This window comes from Trachurus trachurus (assembly GCF_905171665.1).
Source record: "Trachurus trachurus genome assembly, chromosome: 13".
Classification (NCBI taxonomy): Eukaryota; Metazoa; Chordata; class Actinopteri; order Carangiformes; family Carangidae; genus Trachurus; species Trachurus trachurus.
Window position 1 is genome coordinate 12781298 of NC_139892.1, and position 15413 is coordinate 12796710.

The 15413-nt window shown below is 40.2% G+C and overlaps 1 protein-coding gene across 1 annotated transcript in view; it reads right to left on the reverse strand.

Moving 5' to 3' along the window:
* The window catches only part of LOC310996423 (chloride channel protein 2-like), a 165392-nt gene that overhangs the window by 48413 nt on the left and 101566 nt on the right, over positions 1 to 15413 (reverse strand). The window contains exon 12 of the mRNA XM_083985815.1: positions 11702 to 11857. Coding sequence (XP_083841941.1) covers positions 11702 to 11857 — 156 coding nt within the window. The remainder of the gene's footprint in view (positions 1 to 11701; positions 11858 to 15413) is intronic.

The following is a 15413-nucleotide window of genomic DNA, read 5'->3' on the forward strand; positions in this document are numbered from 1 at the left end:
TGTACAGAACACACTGTAGCAGAATATTAATGGGTGAAAACAGACCATTCTCCAGCGTGGTTAACCTGAACTAAACCAAACAGGTGTGAAAAAACATTCATCAACTGAAGTAGAAGTAAAATCTACTGTAGTTGCATCCATGCAGAAGTTAAAACTGTTGGTAAAGGACTCAACTACATAATCCTGAATTACAGTATTGATAAACATTTATTAACGAACTCACTAACTATGGTTGACCATAAAGTTAATTATGTTTAAAGACACATGCCTCTTTTTTTTATTCCTATTATATAGTTTAATTGTGGTTTGGTTTCCACTGTGATATGTTTGGAAGAGATTGATCTATAGAGTTTTGAGATAGATATACACTTTATCTATCAAGAATAAATCACATTTTCACAATCATTTTATGAGAAGAGTTTAAAATATTTTATACCAACTTTATGGGCAACTGTGTATTAGTGCATGCAAAGTGCATTAAATGTCCATTTACTGACACTATAAATCATCATAAACCACTGAAATCTCCTAAATAACTGGTTTGTAATGATATAATACTTCATAATTTATTGATGATAAATATAATTTATCAAGTATAAAAATACAATCAATAAATGTGTATAGATGAGCCTATAGATTACATACTTATTAGTGTAAATGTAGGAATAACTCTATAAATTATAAATTAAAGCAGAAGTGAGTGATATATTTGTGTTAATATAAGTCTTAAATAGTTATATCTTCCGACAGCAATCACTTACATAGAGTGTTTGGTCTGAAACACGGGTCTGTCAGTCCCTCTGCTCTGCTCTGAGCCGAAGAGAAAACATTTATCGTATCCTACAGTTTTTATCCAATGAGGAGAGAGAACGGCATGCAGGGCTGTGTGTGCAGCCAAGGAACGCCGTGAATGTGGTGACGTAGCGACGAGGACTGTTATGGTGCGTTCAAGGAAACTCGTATTTTTCCGACCGTGAAGTGGTACCAGTTCGATCTGGTACGAGTTCACCGGTCGGAAGTTACGAGTGGCCGTTATAGTGACTTTCACCGGTAAAACAGGTCGGAAAAACACGAGTGGGTTGCCTGGAACGCTACAAAGTCGTAAGTTGTGACTTGAAGCTGTAATTTACGATTTCAAAAGCCTGCCTGGAACGCAGCATTAGCGAAAACGACCGGATCACTCACTTCTGCTTTAAGTATTAGATAATGCTTTACTAATGCTTATAGGGTGTAGTTAATATAAAAGGTGAAAATGTGCAATTAGGATGTAAATGAAGAAATTAAAAGTAATAGGAATAGGAATAGGAAAAAGGAATCAGTAACTGTTGTAAAAGTTGATTAAATATTGAAATCACTTGAAGAAGAGAAGCCGATGGTTCAATCCCGGTCTTCTTCCAGTCGGCATTTAACCCCAAATTACCTCCCATGATGCAACACCAGTGTATGAATGTGTGAAGACCATTTACATCCAGTGTTTGCATGCAGACAATAAGAAGCAGGAATTAGAGTATTGTACAAGCCATTGCACAAACCTCATCGATGTAATAATCTCACGGTTTCAAATAGACTTTTTAATTACACTCATTGCTCTCTCTCTCTCTCTCTCTCTCTCTCTCTCTCTCTCTCTCTCTCTCTCTCTCTCTCTCTCTCTCTCTCTCTCTCTCTCTCTCTCTCTCTCTCTCTCTCTCTCTCTCTCTCTCTCTCTCTCCCATTCTCTCCATCTCTTCTCGCTCCCTCTGCTCCGTCTATAGTTAGCTGTAATTAAGGCCGGCTGCCATGGTGAAGTAATGGATCTCCTTCTGTAACCTTACACTGCCGCCGTTTTCACACCCCGCACTGCACACACACACACACATATAGTATGTGCGTAGGTGTTCACACACACACACACACACACCTACTGTGACACAGACTCAGTGCTGAACATCACAGAGTGTAACAGACGCACAACCAGTTGAATAGACTAAATAAGCCTTGTGGGACAATGAGACAGTCATTGTAATAATTCTTTACGCTTCTCTTGTACTGTCTGTCTGTCTCTCTCTCTCTCTCCTCCTTCCTCTCTTGTTCCCTCTCTTTCTCTACAACGTTCATAAGAGCCAGAAAGATTTAAAGGATCTAGGAACTCATAACATGAGCTTAACTTTATTACAGAGGCCATGAACTCGGCAGCAAGTGTGTGTTTGCACCCCCCAAGTGACGCTGTGGGACAGAACGTCTAAAACCACACTGAGCTGAGAACAATGGAGTTTGATCCAGCTGTAAATTTACAGTTTGCCCATAAACTCCACAGAAACTGAGAGCAGCAGCTGTTCACAGATGTTCGCGCCCACAGGACAGTAGCTCATCCTCACAGTGTGTCACAACGACGTTAACTAAGTCGTACAGATGTGTAACAATACATCTGATTAAAAAAAATCTCATCTGGCAAACTATAAAGTCCTGATGTGCTGCTACAATAAAAGCTATCAACATATTATATGCATATAGTGGTTGTAGCTGTTTAATGGTGCACTGTTCGATAGAAAAAAGGTCTTTTATTAGTCTATTTGTCACTCTCTTATAGTTATCACTGTAGAAAATATTAGTAGATAATATAGCAAATACAGAAAAAGACAGAAAGATCCAACCTCTGTAGATCAGCAGATCATAACAGTACTCAACAATGGCCATAAAAATGTGTTAGTGTTTTTGTAGAGTGCAAACATTAAAAGGACTGGGCTTTTCAAATCCAGTCGACTCTACTGTACAGAGTGAATAAAGAAGACGACAACCTCCAGCTCCCACTGTTGTATTCAAATATATCACACATATATATGTATCCATATTTTACTCTGTCAGAAGATGGTGTGACTGTACACATAGAAAAAAATTATAAATTGTGAATTTTCTGCATTTAAAACACGATGCCTGTGATGACAAAGAGGAAATACCACATGCTGGTGGCGATGCAGATGACAGTGTAATCTGGACCAGCTGCTTGTTGTTCACTCATAACAACACTGTGTCACTCAGAGCCACTTGAACACAGGTGAGTGTGACAGCACGACCAGGCTGAGGCCGATCACCCACCGTCTGCAAAGCGAAACGCCGGCTGACCCCTGTGGCTCTGCTCTCCTCCTGGATGTCTCCAGGTTGCCATGGAGATGCACTAATGGCAATAAAGACTCAATTCCCCTCTGTACTGGCTGGAAAATTTAGGTCCACGTGTATTGTGTATTAATGCTTAGTGTTACTCAGTTGTAACAACACAATGCAGACTGACATAGAAAAAATAAATACAGTGGTATCATCTGCTCATTATGCAGAATTGCCCATTCCTGGATGTCATTTTATTAAAGTGTATACTGTATATATTATAGCATATTATTACACGGCTCTATTGAATGCTGCTCTCTGATTGGTCCAGCGCTGCGTTCTGCGGTCCGTTATTTCTGAATAATGACCGTCGTCAAGTATAACAGACCGTTGCTAGGGACGGCGCTCTGATCAGCGCAGCACAGAAAAGAGAAACTATGCAGGATATTTACATTGTGTTTCATTTTTACCGTCATTAAACAGCTTCGGACAAATAGCGATGTTAGATAAATGACTTGTAACTTGTTACAAGGAGAGTGGAGGCTCCTTCCACATCGTGGCTGGAAACCAGACCTGCATCAGAGCCTCTGACCCGGTGTCACAGCTCTCCTCTCGTCTCGGTGGCACCGCGGCTCCGCGACACAAACGCACCCCGTAAACAGTAAAGTTAATCTCTTGTTTATGACAGATACGACTACACACAATACACACACCGTAACACGTGTATGGTAATCTATCGATCCACTGATTGATTATCAAAGGCTTCACATGCACGAACGGGAGGAGGCTCGGCAAAACAGCGGAAGTGACCGGTCTTGCAGATTCGCTAAATTATGCAATTTTAAATCAATGAAAGTCGTATTTTGATCAGAATTATGTTTCAAATTAATTATTTCACTCGTAAACCGTGTAATAAGCGGGATAATGTATAGTTGGTCGGTTGTTATGGAGAAATAAACCCCTTCATGTTGTATGAAACCCCTCCGCTTCGCGTCGGGGTTCCATACAACCTGTCGGGGTTTATTTCTCCATAACAACCTCCGAACTATACATTATCCCTTACATAATGTACTGGATTAGCATATATATCTACAAGTATGCAGCACTTATATGCTGTAGCAGGTCAAGGTTAAATATACTGTGCTATGTAGTTCAATTTGTAACAGTGTCTCCTATTTGACAAAGAGATAATGAAGTGTTTTATGCACAAAATCTTATTCTGCAAAGTAAATAGGTACTAGTTACTGTTCTTGCCTTGGTATGAAATGAGCTATATAAATAAAGATGCCTTGCCTTGCCTTGTTTATGTAATATTTTTATTTTTATATTAACTATATTATATCATAGAGATTATTAGCTATCCGTGTTGTTCTTGGTGGTTAAATAGTTGATAGTTGGACTAGGTATGAAATGTCAATCAAAACTGTATTTTAATAAATCCTGTATATGAACATATGCATATAAACTGATGGGCACACACCAGAAATCCCATCTAAGGATGGATATATGCTAATTTCGGAAAAGAATAGCTCTCGTTAAGCTTTTGCTGATCTCCTTTTTTTTTTTTTTGCCAATATGGGACATAATTATGTATTCTCATCCTGCTGACATACTGTACATAATGTAAAACCACACTGTGCGTCATTTACATATAAGAAACAACATCCAGTGCGTGACATTTGAGTGGGGTCTCCTGTGAATGCTGATGCACTCCCCTCCACGGTGGCCTCAGTGATGAAGTCACACTGACTTTGTGCCATTACTTCAATAACACAATGTGCTTCCCTGCACTTTCATACACTTGTATATTATTATACTATAGTTGCCATAAAAAATGTGGATGGGAAGCGAGTCACTGCAACCTTGACTCTGGTCCTCTAGTGCACAGTTTATATATCAGCAACAGTACAACATCAACTATACTCTGAGTCTGAATGCAAGAAGGATAAAAACAGCCTGACAATTTGTCTATAACATGACGTAAAAAAACAAAACACATTTGCATTAGTCTCTGAGTCATCTGAGAATCAGCATGACCTAATGTATAACTCGATAGGTGAGTGTGTTTACAAGGTCATAACCTGGTCCTGCTGAAACTCCTGTTGGAGTTTACAAGGTCTTAGAGAGCTGGAGTCTGCAGGACATTCACTATGACAGGAAACAAGCAGAAGGACGGTCCGGATTGACATAGTATCAAAGCCTAATTGAGAGCTGATCGCTTTTGACGAGATGCATTAGCATTTTCCGGACATATTTCTTTGCCCTTTATTTGCTCTATTACTATTTATATCCTCCTTGCTATTGCTAAATCCAATTCTTTGCGGCAGCAATGACTCACTTTCCCCTGGAGGAATCATTAATTTTTCATCTAATCTAATCTAATGTAATCTACTAAGTGTACATCTCACTGAGGTAGCGCACAACCATCAAAATTTATGAGGATCTGTGACCTCCAACTGAAGGAGGATTTCGGCGAAACCACCAGAGGAAGCCGGAGGACTCGTGTGAACAAACGCGAGCCAAAGACTTGACTTGTTGTCAGCTGGGGTTGTCGGTTTCAAACCCTACACGACGAGGCAGCGGACACGGAAACCTCTTTTACATGAAAACCTCCTGCATTAAAATCCCATTAAAAATTAGTTAATGAGCCACATGAATTCTGACGGTAGCTTTAATGAGACTTGCAATGTAAGTTATAGAGCTGCTCCAGGGCTAAACTATTTTAGAGGGGAAAAATAATTAAATTCAGTCAAAACATACGACGAAGCTTTCATCAGCAGACATGATTAGAAACGTATTTGCTGAGCTAATATAATAACAGGGTCCTTTTTAAATATAATTTCAGCTGGATTCAAACAATGGACTTAAGTTCAAACAAAGAAACCTGAGAAACCCTTTAACCTTTATTATTAAATCTACTTTGTATGCAATTATGAAAAAAAACTGCATCAATGTTTGGTGCTTCACGTTCCAAGTTGGTACTGTAAGAGCTTCACATACTTGCATAGATATTATCTACTCCGCCAGACAAGGAAAGTTTGTCTTAACCTTTAAATTAAATGATATGAAGCTAAATTAGCAATTTGCTTCATTAATAATGTGGCCTCCATCTTCATTATACATAGCACTTCCTCTAATTCTTTTATTGGCCTCTGGATACACGTTTAAGATACTGCTGGCTCCAGCAGCCTTTCTGCAGTTAATACAAACTGTCAGAGTGATAAAGGAAAAGGGAGTTATTTTGTAAGCTGAATTTATGGTTCTGTTTTAAAGCATCGGTAGCTACAGGGAGAGTGTTTTGTCAAAGCATTTGATGGTGTTTTTCCCCTAAAAGTTTCCAATACTGGTAGAAATTGTTGAAAGTGAAGACAACACTAAAGAAGTCAAAGAAAGATTCAAGAGTCTGAGCTTTTTACGGGAACACAACTATCTATCACCACTCGCTGCTCTCTAATGAATGGGGAAAGTCTCAAGAGATCTTTGGATGCGACTCAAATGAGTAAAGTGTGTGTAACCCACCATCACTCTAGATAAATCAAAACTTAGCGGATGTTGAGGGAGGACTCCTGTTAATCCCATTGCATCAACTATCAATCCAGTTAAAGAGAGCTGGACAAAGGCCAGATTCTGTTGTGGAGGAATCGTTAGTGTCTGTGCCAAAAGGCTGGAGACAATTACGCAGCCGTAACAAACCAATATGACTGATGGGATTTAAGCGAGGGTGGTTGCAAATGGACAAATCAGGACAAATGATTATGCAAATTACCAGAGTTAGGAACCGTTAATTTCCTCCCTGGTAATCAAGTAAGAACCAGTGTTTTTTTTTTACATTATGACTCAAGTCTGTACAAGTCTTGATTTTTCTCCTGCAGCTGGTGACCAGCGCTGAACAAGAAACAAGAGACGGCCATCAAAGTCTGAGAGCTGAGCAAGAGCTGAGGGTTTTAATGGAGTGGGAAAAGGAAAAAAAGCTGTATCTTTATATTTGATTGGTTGTTTAATAAGAGTCTATGATTGAGTTTAATCAGGCAGCTTGTTCTATAGTTTACAGTATGAGACTGTTCTCACCTCTATTTATGCAAAGACTGCAAAAGGTCTGCGTTGGTGACTGGTTAATGGTGACCTCTAACAACAAAGAGTCTTGCTTATTAACTACGACAATATCGCTAATAGAAATGTCATAAAGCAGATAGAGACCTACATCCAACCAGACCTTAACCACAGAAGAGACAAATCAGGAAATACTCGTATCGTGACCTTGGCAGAATGTTTCACTGTAATTCCTTAAGCCGAATAAATGTATCTGTCAATGCAATTTCTGCTGAGCTGCGCACTCGAGGTTACAATTTTAATATGTAAAGACATGAGCTGCTGTACGGCTTAATAAGTACTGGAGCACCTGCTCCTGCAGTAACACTTCAGGAGGAAACAGAAGCCGACCAACGTGAGTTGCAGGTTAAATTCAGGTGAATATCAGCCCAGAGGAATGAGATACTGTTTGATGCAGTTAGATTAACTGCATATTAATTACATATTTTTTTATCAACACTACATGGATTACTTCTAATACGTTTAATATCTTTTTAATTTAAAATTCTTGACACAACTCTTTAGGGTGGACTTTTATGTTAATTGCTGCTAAGCCGCAATGTTACCACACACTGCTTCGATCATCTCTCAATATTTCTGTGCGGTTTAATTTACAATAATCATGTTGGTAGATTTACCACGAAAATTATGTTTAAAAAAAATAAAAGTCTTAGATACAGTGGTGGACAAAAGCTGGTTTCAAGGCAGCTACGTCAATACTGATGTTGACAGAAACAATGACTCTTGCGAGCAACAACTGCTAACAACTGTAGTTCAACATAATTCAAAGCTTCAGTTTTAGAAATGGGCTAAAGATAGATAATACTAAAAAGGGAAACTAGAGAAGGGGGGGGGGGGGGGGGGCAAAACACTATAAAACATAAGTGCAGTAGCAGGGAGAAGTGAAGGATACTCAGGTCAAGGGTATCCTATCAGTTGTGACGCACTATCCAGGACATTTATATTCTATTTAATTCGTCAGTCATTTGGGACGCTCATGTGCTTCTGCGTGTCACATTCAGAGGACAGTCTATCGCCTGGGGGCCTTGAGGGACCCTCAGGGGCCCTTCTTCTATTCCCGCTCCAATTACAGTCCCACCAGCTCCCTGTCACTCTTACACACACACACACACACACACACACACACACACACACACACACACACACACACACACACACACACACACACACACACACACACACACACACACACACACACACACACACACACACACACACACACACACACACACACACACACACACACACACACACACACACACACACACACACACAGATAACAGAGGACTCACTCAGGCTAGAGGAGGTGCTCACACACACAGACACACACTCAGAAACACACCTGTATTAATAAAGCTGTTCCTCACTAAGAGCTGTTGATGTGCATGATTGCACACCACTAAAAATAGCATTTAACAACACAGCATGCATTAGTTTGCAGGTTTACGTGTGTAAGACATCAAGTGTGTTATGAAGCTGCAAAAAGACACAAAAACTCTTAAGACAGGTGCAGTGATTTTTTAACTTTACACTTTTTGCAGCATTAAATTCCTGAAAGTGTCTGTGACTGAGTGAGTTTTTTTTTAATTATGTGGGGCAAACATTTTATATTCTACTCCATCAGGGAGTGTTTACAGTGAATCCAAGAGTTAATTTTTGCTAATTCTGTCCTGGTGTCTCGTTTCATGCTGTTTAAAACCACATGTAATTAAACTATTCCTAGCAGCTTAATTAGCCAACCTGCTAATGAGAACTTTGCATTGCAATGCACCTCTATTTTGAAAAGTTCAGCAGCTGGGATGGGGAGCGAGGAGTGGTGGGGGTGGGAGTGGGTGGGTGGGGGGCTTCGTCAAGTAAGTTTTCGGCATGAAAAGAAGCAACAAGACAAGATGGCTGCCAAGTGGAATAAAAGAACCATTCATTACGAAGAGGGAGAAGGAGAGAGCAATCACCCCTTTTGAAAATCACCAGGCTGAATCCAGGAAAACCAAAGGCTGTAATTAGACAGAGCCATTACAGCCTGACTTTGAATGCTGTGTGTGTGTCATAAGAGTTGGTGGTGTGTGTGTGTGTGTGTGTGTGTGTGTGTCTGTAAGTGTGTGTATGTGATAGAGAGAGGACATGATTCAGCGCATGCCCACAGACGTTGAGAGCAGCTCGATGACATTAATGCAGGTGGATGATTAAAGTTAGAAAAGTGGGTATACGTGTGTGTGTGTGTGTAGTACAGTGTCGCTGCATCTGTCTTTTGTAACCGCGTACCTGCATAAATGCAAGAACATGCACACACACCCTCTGTGTGTTAGACATCACGCTGAGAGTAAAGCCATCAGATGATTTTTTGCTGAAGGGCAAACCACACACACATACAGTACACAAACACACACATACACACAGAGCGTACAGCTGGGTTTCATCATAAACAGTTGACTCAGTGCAGCTTCTCTGCTTTATGAAGTCATCAAAATCTTTTTTTTTTTGACATTCAGTTTTTCTAATTCATGACAGACAAAAAGGCCGAGACAGACGTCCTCTGTTGTGCCGTTCAGACCCAAAGACAAAAGAGACAGTGAGTCTGTTACATTACGGCAGCACACGCTGTCACTCCATCAGCTCCTGTGCTTACATAACGTCGAAACCGGAGCCTCCGGGTAACGGTGGGAGCTCGTTTCACGTTGCTGCTGCTGCTGCAACTCCAGGTTGCTTGGCAGTCGTTCAACTTATCTGTGGAAGGATCTGTGTTTAGTTTTTTTCTAAAGTTATTTGTTGTTATGTGAAGTGTAGTTACAGTAATCCTCTTCATCTGTCTATCAAAAGGATAAGATGTAGTGCCATGTTTGCTTCATTAATCCACATCAGTGTGTTTGGTTTGACATTAAAGGACGATGAGTACAAGTTGAAAATATTTGACTTTGGAGACTCCAAGTGGTGAAATGAAAGAAAAAGAAGAAAAAAAACTGCCAGATAACAAAACACAGAGGAAACTAACAGAAGCACCAATAGAAGAAAAAATAAACAAGTCTATACTGTATGTACTGTAGGTGCTTTAAAGTCACTGTGTAGCTTCTGTTGTAATTAGAAGATAATGGTAAATGCTAAAAAACAGAGTTAGAGTCATTAAGTAATTGAGATGTGTCATGTGAAGGACAAAAAAGAGGCTTAATAATGTTCATATATCAATATAATAATGTACTTTTGAGCCCTCACATTAACTAAGAGGAAGGCTGTAACACTCACCTCACAATATTATGATTAATAGTCAGACTTTCAGGTGGTATATTCCAAATTGAACCTTTATATATTAATGGAATCAATATGTTCTCATAGCCCCCAAGCTGTGAGTTACAGAAATAGAGAATAGCCATTATTTTTTATTTCCTAGCCATGAGCGTCGCTGTCAATTTATGACATTTATTTTTTTTGAAACATTATTATTTAATGCAGTTCTGCTAGTCGAAGTGGGAGCCGCCACAGGTTGGCTTCAATAACTTAAAATGATGCCGTTAGTTGACATCTCAGAGCTGTTTTGTCGTGAAGTTATGAGTTTATAATGTTTGAAAAAAAAGTGTATGTGACACTTTCTCAACCAACTTGGTCTTTTGTGCAACTTAAGTTGATAAAACCCACACATACTTTCACTGCAAATAAACTACAATGTCAAGGACAGTAACAGATTCAGTTCAGAAAACACATTTGAAAAATTATTTCCCTGAGTCTGCCTGCAGCCGGCTGCCTGCCTACACACACACACACACACACACACACACACACACACACACACACACACACACACACAACCAGATGACACACCAGCAGCACTCTATTCTGCACCCACTTACACTTTCGGGCTCTCTTGATGTACTTTACTTACACTCTCACACACACACACACACACACACACACACACACACACACACACACACACACACACACACACACACACACACACACACACACACACACACACACACACACACACTGTACTGCTCTTGATGCGGTGCTAGGAGATTTACAACCTTTTGTTTTTTTGAATTTGGAGATGACATTTCATTTCATTTCATCTGAACAGACCGGCCTGAATAAATAAAGGTTACATAAAAAAACAAAAAACAAAACAATTTAATAGCCCTCTTTTTCCCCACCAGAGTAAAATGGAGAAACAGTAACTGCTCATCAGGCTACGAGAGCAGAGAGACTTGGATCCACTACTTTATATCATGATGCATGTTTTTTCTCCTCTTCTCCTCTGTGACTCGGGGGAGTTGAGCCAGGTGCTGATGCTTTCACTGCACCTCCCCCTCAAGTCTCTGACCTCAGCTGAATCAAATCACCTGGGATCCCCAGAGTTTACACAGAAGCTTTTTTGCTTTTAACCTCAGAAATATTTTCCGACGCTCAAAACGCCCAAACACCTCCAGCAGCCTTGATGTAAGCCTCTATAACTGCAGGTATTGGGCTCTTCTGCACTGTATGATATACCGCTGTGTGTTTGCACGTTTAAAACCAAACCTACCTTCATGACGATGAAGAGGACCAGGGTGACGAAGACGTTGACCTGCGGGTGTTTCCAGGCCGCAGAGTTCCCGATGTAGTCGAACTCCTCGGCGATGCCTTGTTTGGCCCACGTCCGGTTGTCCAGCAACGTCACCAGAGTGTCCTTCTGGGTGAGCTGTACGGGATCACAGGAAGTGACATCATCAAGGCCCAGTTGTTCAAAAGGTGCAATCTGGATACAAAATATCCGGATTTTGAAATCCTTTTTTTTTTGCTATTCAGGGTCATGTAATCCGTCTTGATTTTATCCCAGTTGTTCAAAGCGAAGTTGGATTGGATCAGTCCGATCCTAATCCTAACTTTTCAAGATTAATAATAATACTAATAATAATAATGATGAGTGCATGGGGTCACTCAAAGTGTGTTTATTTGAAAACGAAGTGTATATATTGTTTTCTATGCTCTTTGTTATTTCTTCAATGTCTTTTCCACCCGACTGCTGGGATCAGAATAATCCTGTTTTTTTGGATCAAAGTTATCCCGATCCTACTAAAAAGTTTTGAACACAAACTGAGGGTTGGATCCAGATTAAAACCAAAATTGGATTACGTTATCTAATCCGATCTCAGAATCCGTTTTTGGTTTTGAACAACCCATTTTCAAGATTTGATCCAATCCATTATCCAAAATCTGATCAGATTACTTTTAAACAACTGGGCCCAGAAAAACACTGAATCACATGTTCAGTCCTCATACCAATAAATGAATGCAACACGTGTTTCTCCTTATCTTAAAGGCCCCATGGCATGAAAAATGTGATTTTGGTTATTTTTTCATGCTTGGGGAGGTCTCTGGGTCACGTATATACTGTCCCATGCATCAAACTGGTCATAAACAGAGAAACACACACCGCCCATTTGTAGGAACATTCTATTTGAGACGAGCAGATAGCACTTCCTCCTTTCTGTGATGTCACACACAAGGTAACTCCGCCCACCGTGACCAGTTGTTATTTTTCAATTTCTATGAATGCAGCTTAGGTTTCAGTTACTTGCCTGTGATTGGCCCGACCACATGCCACTCTAAAACAGTCAGCCAATCAGAGGAGAGGTTCTCATTCTCTCTTCTGATTGGCCAAATGACCTGTGCCTGTTAGAACTCCAGAAAGAGGCAACAGAAAGGGGCAATATAGACGATATTAAGCAGATCACAGGTACTCAAAACCAATGATACATCTTGTTAGGGATATCAGCAGGTAAATAAACCCAGAGAAAAGTGCACAGCATGGGGCCTTTAAAGCAGTGTTGAAACTTAATTGCTTATTAGTTATCATTAAAACCAATTGAGTGTTTAACAGAGGTGTAAACTGTTTTTTACTGTTCACTATTTTACCATCACTGTAGTTTACTGTATTTACACGGTTAGAGAATAAACTCACAAGTACCTGAAATATATAATATATGCACATGTGAGGTTTGAAGTCTTAAATAAAACCAAACTATGTGGAAAGAAATGAATCACTGTGTATACTATTTGAAGTAATGCAGTACAATAAAATGGATGTATAATCCTGATCCTTAAATACTGACTTTTGCTGAAAATGAGCACTTCTCCTTTCTTAAAATATATATAACAGTTATTAAAATTCAGTGCTGAAACACTGTGGTTTGACACAGATTTCTTCTACCTCTGTGGTGATAACTGACCCAAATCTATTGTAAAATGCTGTAACACAACAGACATTACAGCTGCGTAATGGCCCATTATTTCAAGAAAATTGCTAGCAGACACTTCACTTCACTTGTAGTAAATAGGTACTACTCTCTTTTGTTTGAGAGACTGCTTTCAACGTTCACCTACATATTGACCTCAAACTGTATTAAAACTTGCCGCGCAGCCGACTCGAGGTGTAAATGTAAATATCCTGCTACTCGGAAATAAGAGTACTTTAAATGCAAAAAAAAAAAGAAAAGAAAAAAGAAAAGTCAGCAGCTCATCAGCAGAGGAGATGATGTGCTACTGCTGCTGAGAATGCATTAAAAAGATATCGCTGGAAATTAAAGAGTGTCAAACGACAAAGTCATCGGTGGCTCAGTTTTAAAGACACTAATGACAGAAGAAGCAGAAGTGATGACAGAGGAGTGTGAGAGTAAGACAGAGGGATTTGAGATGCAGGACGTGGAGTGCGCTCTCTGGAGTGGTGCTTTAAGACGAGTGGGTCAGTGTAGACAGATTTAGAGCTTCAGAGGCCTGACTCACCCTCTCAATACTGGGGGGAAGCGTGTGTGTATGTGTGTTTGTGTGTGTGCGCTGTTTGTGCACACACAAGGACTGAGGATGCATAGAATATTCCATTTCTAATTTTGATAATTAGACAGATGAAAGGAGTGTAATTGGAGGGAACAACACACACACGCAGGCACACATGGTTATGAGTCATCCCAGGAGCTAAAGGACAGTGCGCCCGCCAGAGTCTCCGGTGTGTACACAGATGATACACACATAAACACATTTTCACCTGCGACGTGAATGATTAAAAAACCGCTCACGTCACACACACTGACATTAATGGTAATCATCAGGCGGTTGTGGAGAAACATAATGAGCTGCATAAAGACCACAACAAGAACATGTGTGAACACTGTGGTACGGTGGGTTGGATTGTGAACTTTTCTTGTCTTGGTTATAAAAGAAATTAAATGATTAAACCAAACTATCATATTGTGTTGTATCTGACTGGTTGACACGTGGTTTTTATGTTACAGGGTTGAGACTGTGAAGTTCAATTAAGGTTGAAGTCTAGATACTGAGTTTTCCAGGTTGTCAGTGAATGCCTCTTATGATTATGGGTTGTGAAGCCTGTCATTGATCACAGCTGCACACCTGTGATTGGCTGAGAGTGATGGGTACAGGTTGTTGTTGTTGTCCCTCTTTTAGATACAGTCTATGTGTTGTCCCCTTCAAAGATCCTCTACTGTGACAAGATGGCTCATTACAAGCTGCGCCAATGATATATGAAATGGTTCACTTCCTGTCTCCTAAGTGGGCGTGGTCACCTCCAACTCGTGTTGGTAACGTGTGTGTGGATTTATAATATAATTTATAAAAGTTGTTGATAGAGGAAAGTGAGCAGTAATTTCCTGAGGATAAGATTAAATATTTACACAGATAACAGTCATATTTAGCATTACAAAAATGAGTTAGCATGGGCGTTTGCGAACGTTAGTTGACGTTGCCTAGATGAAGATCTGTGCCAAATCTGACAAGAGTGTGTTGTTAAGACACAGGCAGGTCTTGAACAAAATTAATTTTATCCTGATTTGTCTGAAATTTGTCATTTTCGTGCCAAAATGTTAAGAAGAGATGTGCCGTGTGAAAAACTGTCATTGGATTCAATAGACTCAAGACCTGCTGCTGCTGCTGTTGCTGGTCTCCTAAAGGGGGCGGAGTCATGTTGAAACCCACAGGTACAGGAAACTGACTCGTCGTGGAGTGTCTTGCTTCTTAACCGTCTTTGGTCCAAGACATAGCTGACCAGATGTGAGCTTTTATTTCGAAATTTAGAGGCTAGGGGCCGTGGCTTCATGGCACCTGGCGAGTGCTCCATACTACACACACTCCTGACAGTTGCCTCCCACCTTCTTTGAAAATTGTGCCTCACATGCACAATTTAAGCTGTTAGCAATGTGCTTTACTGGAAATGCCTGCTGCAGCTGAACATAGCCCGCAGA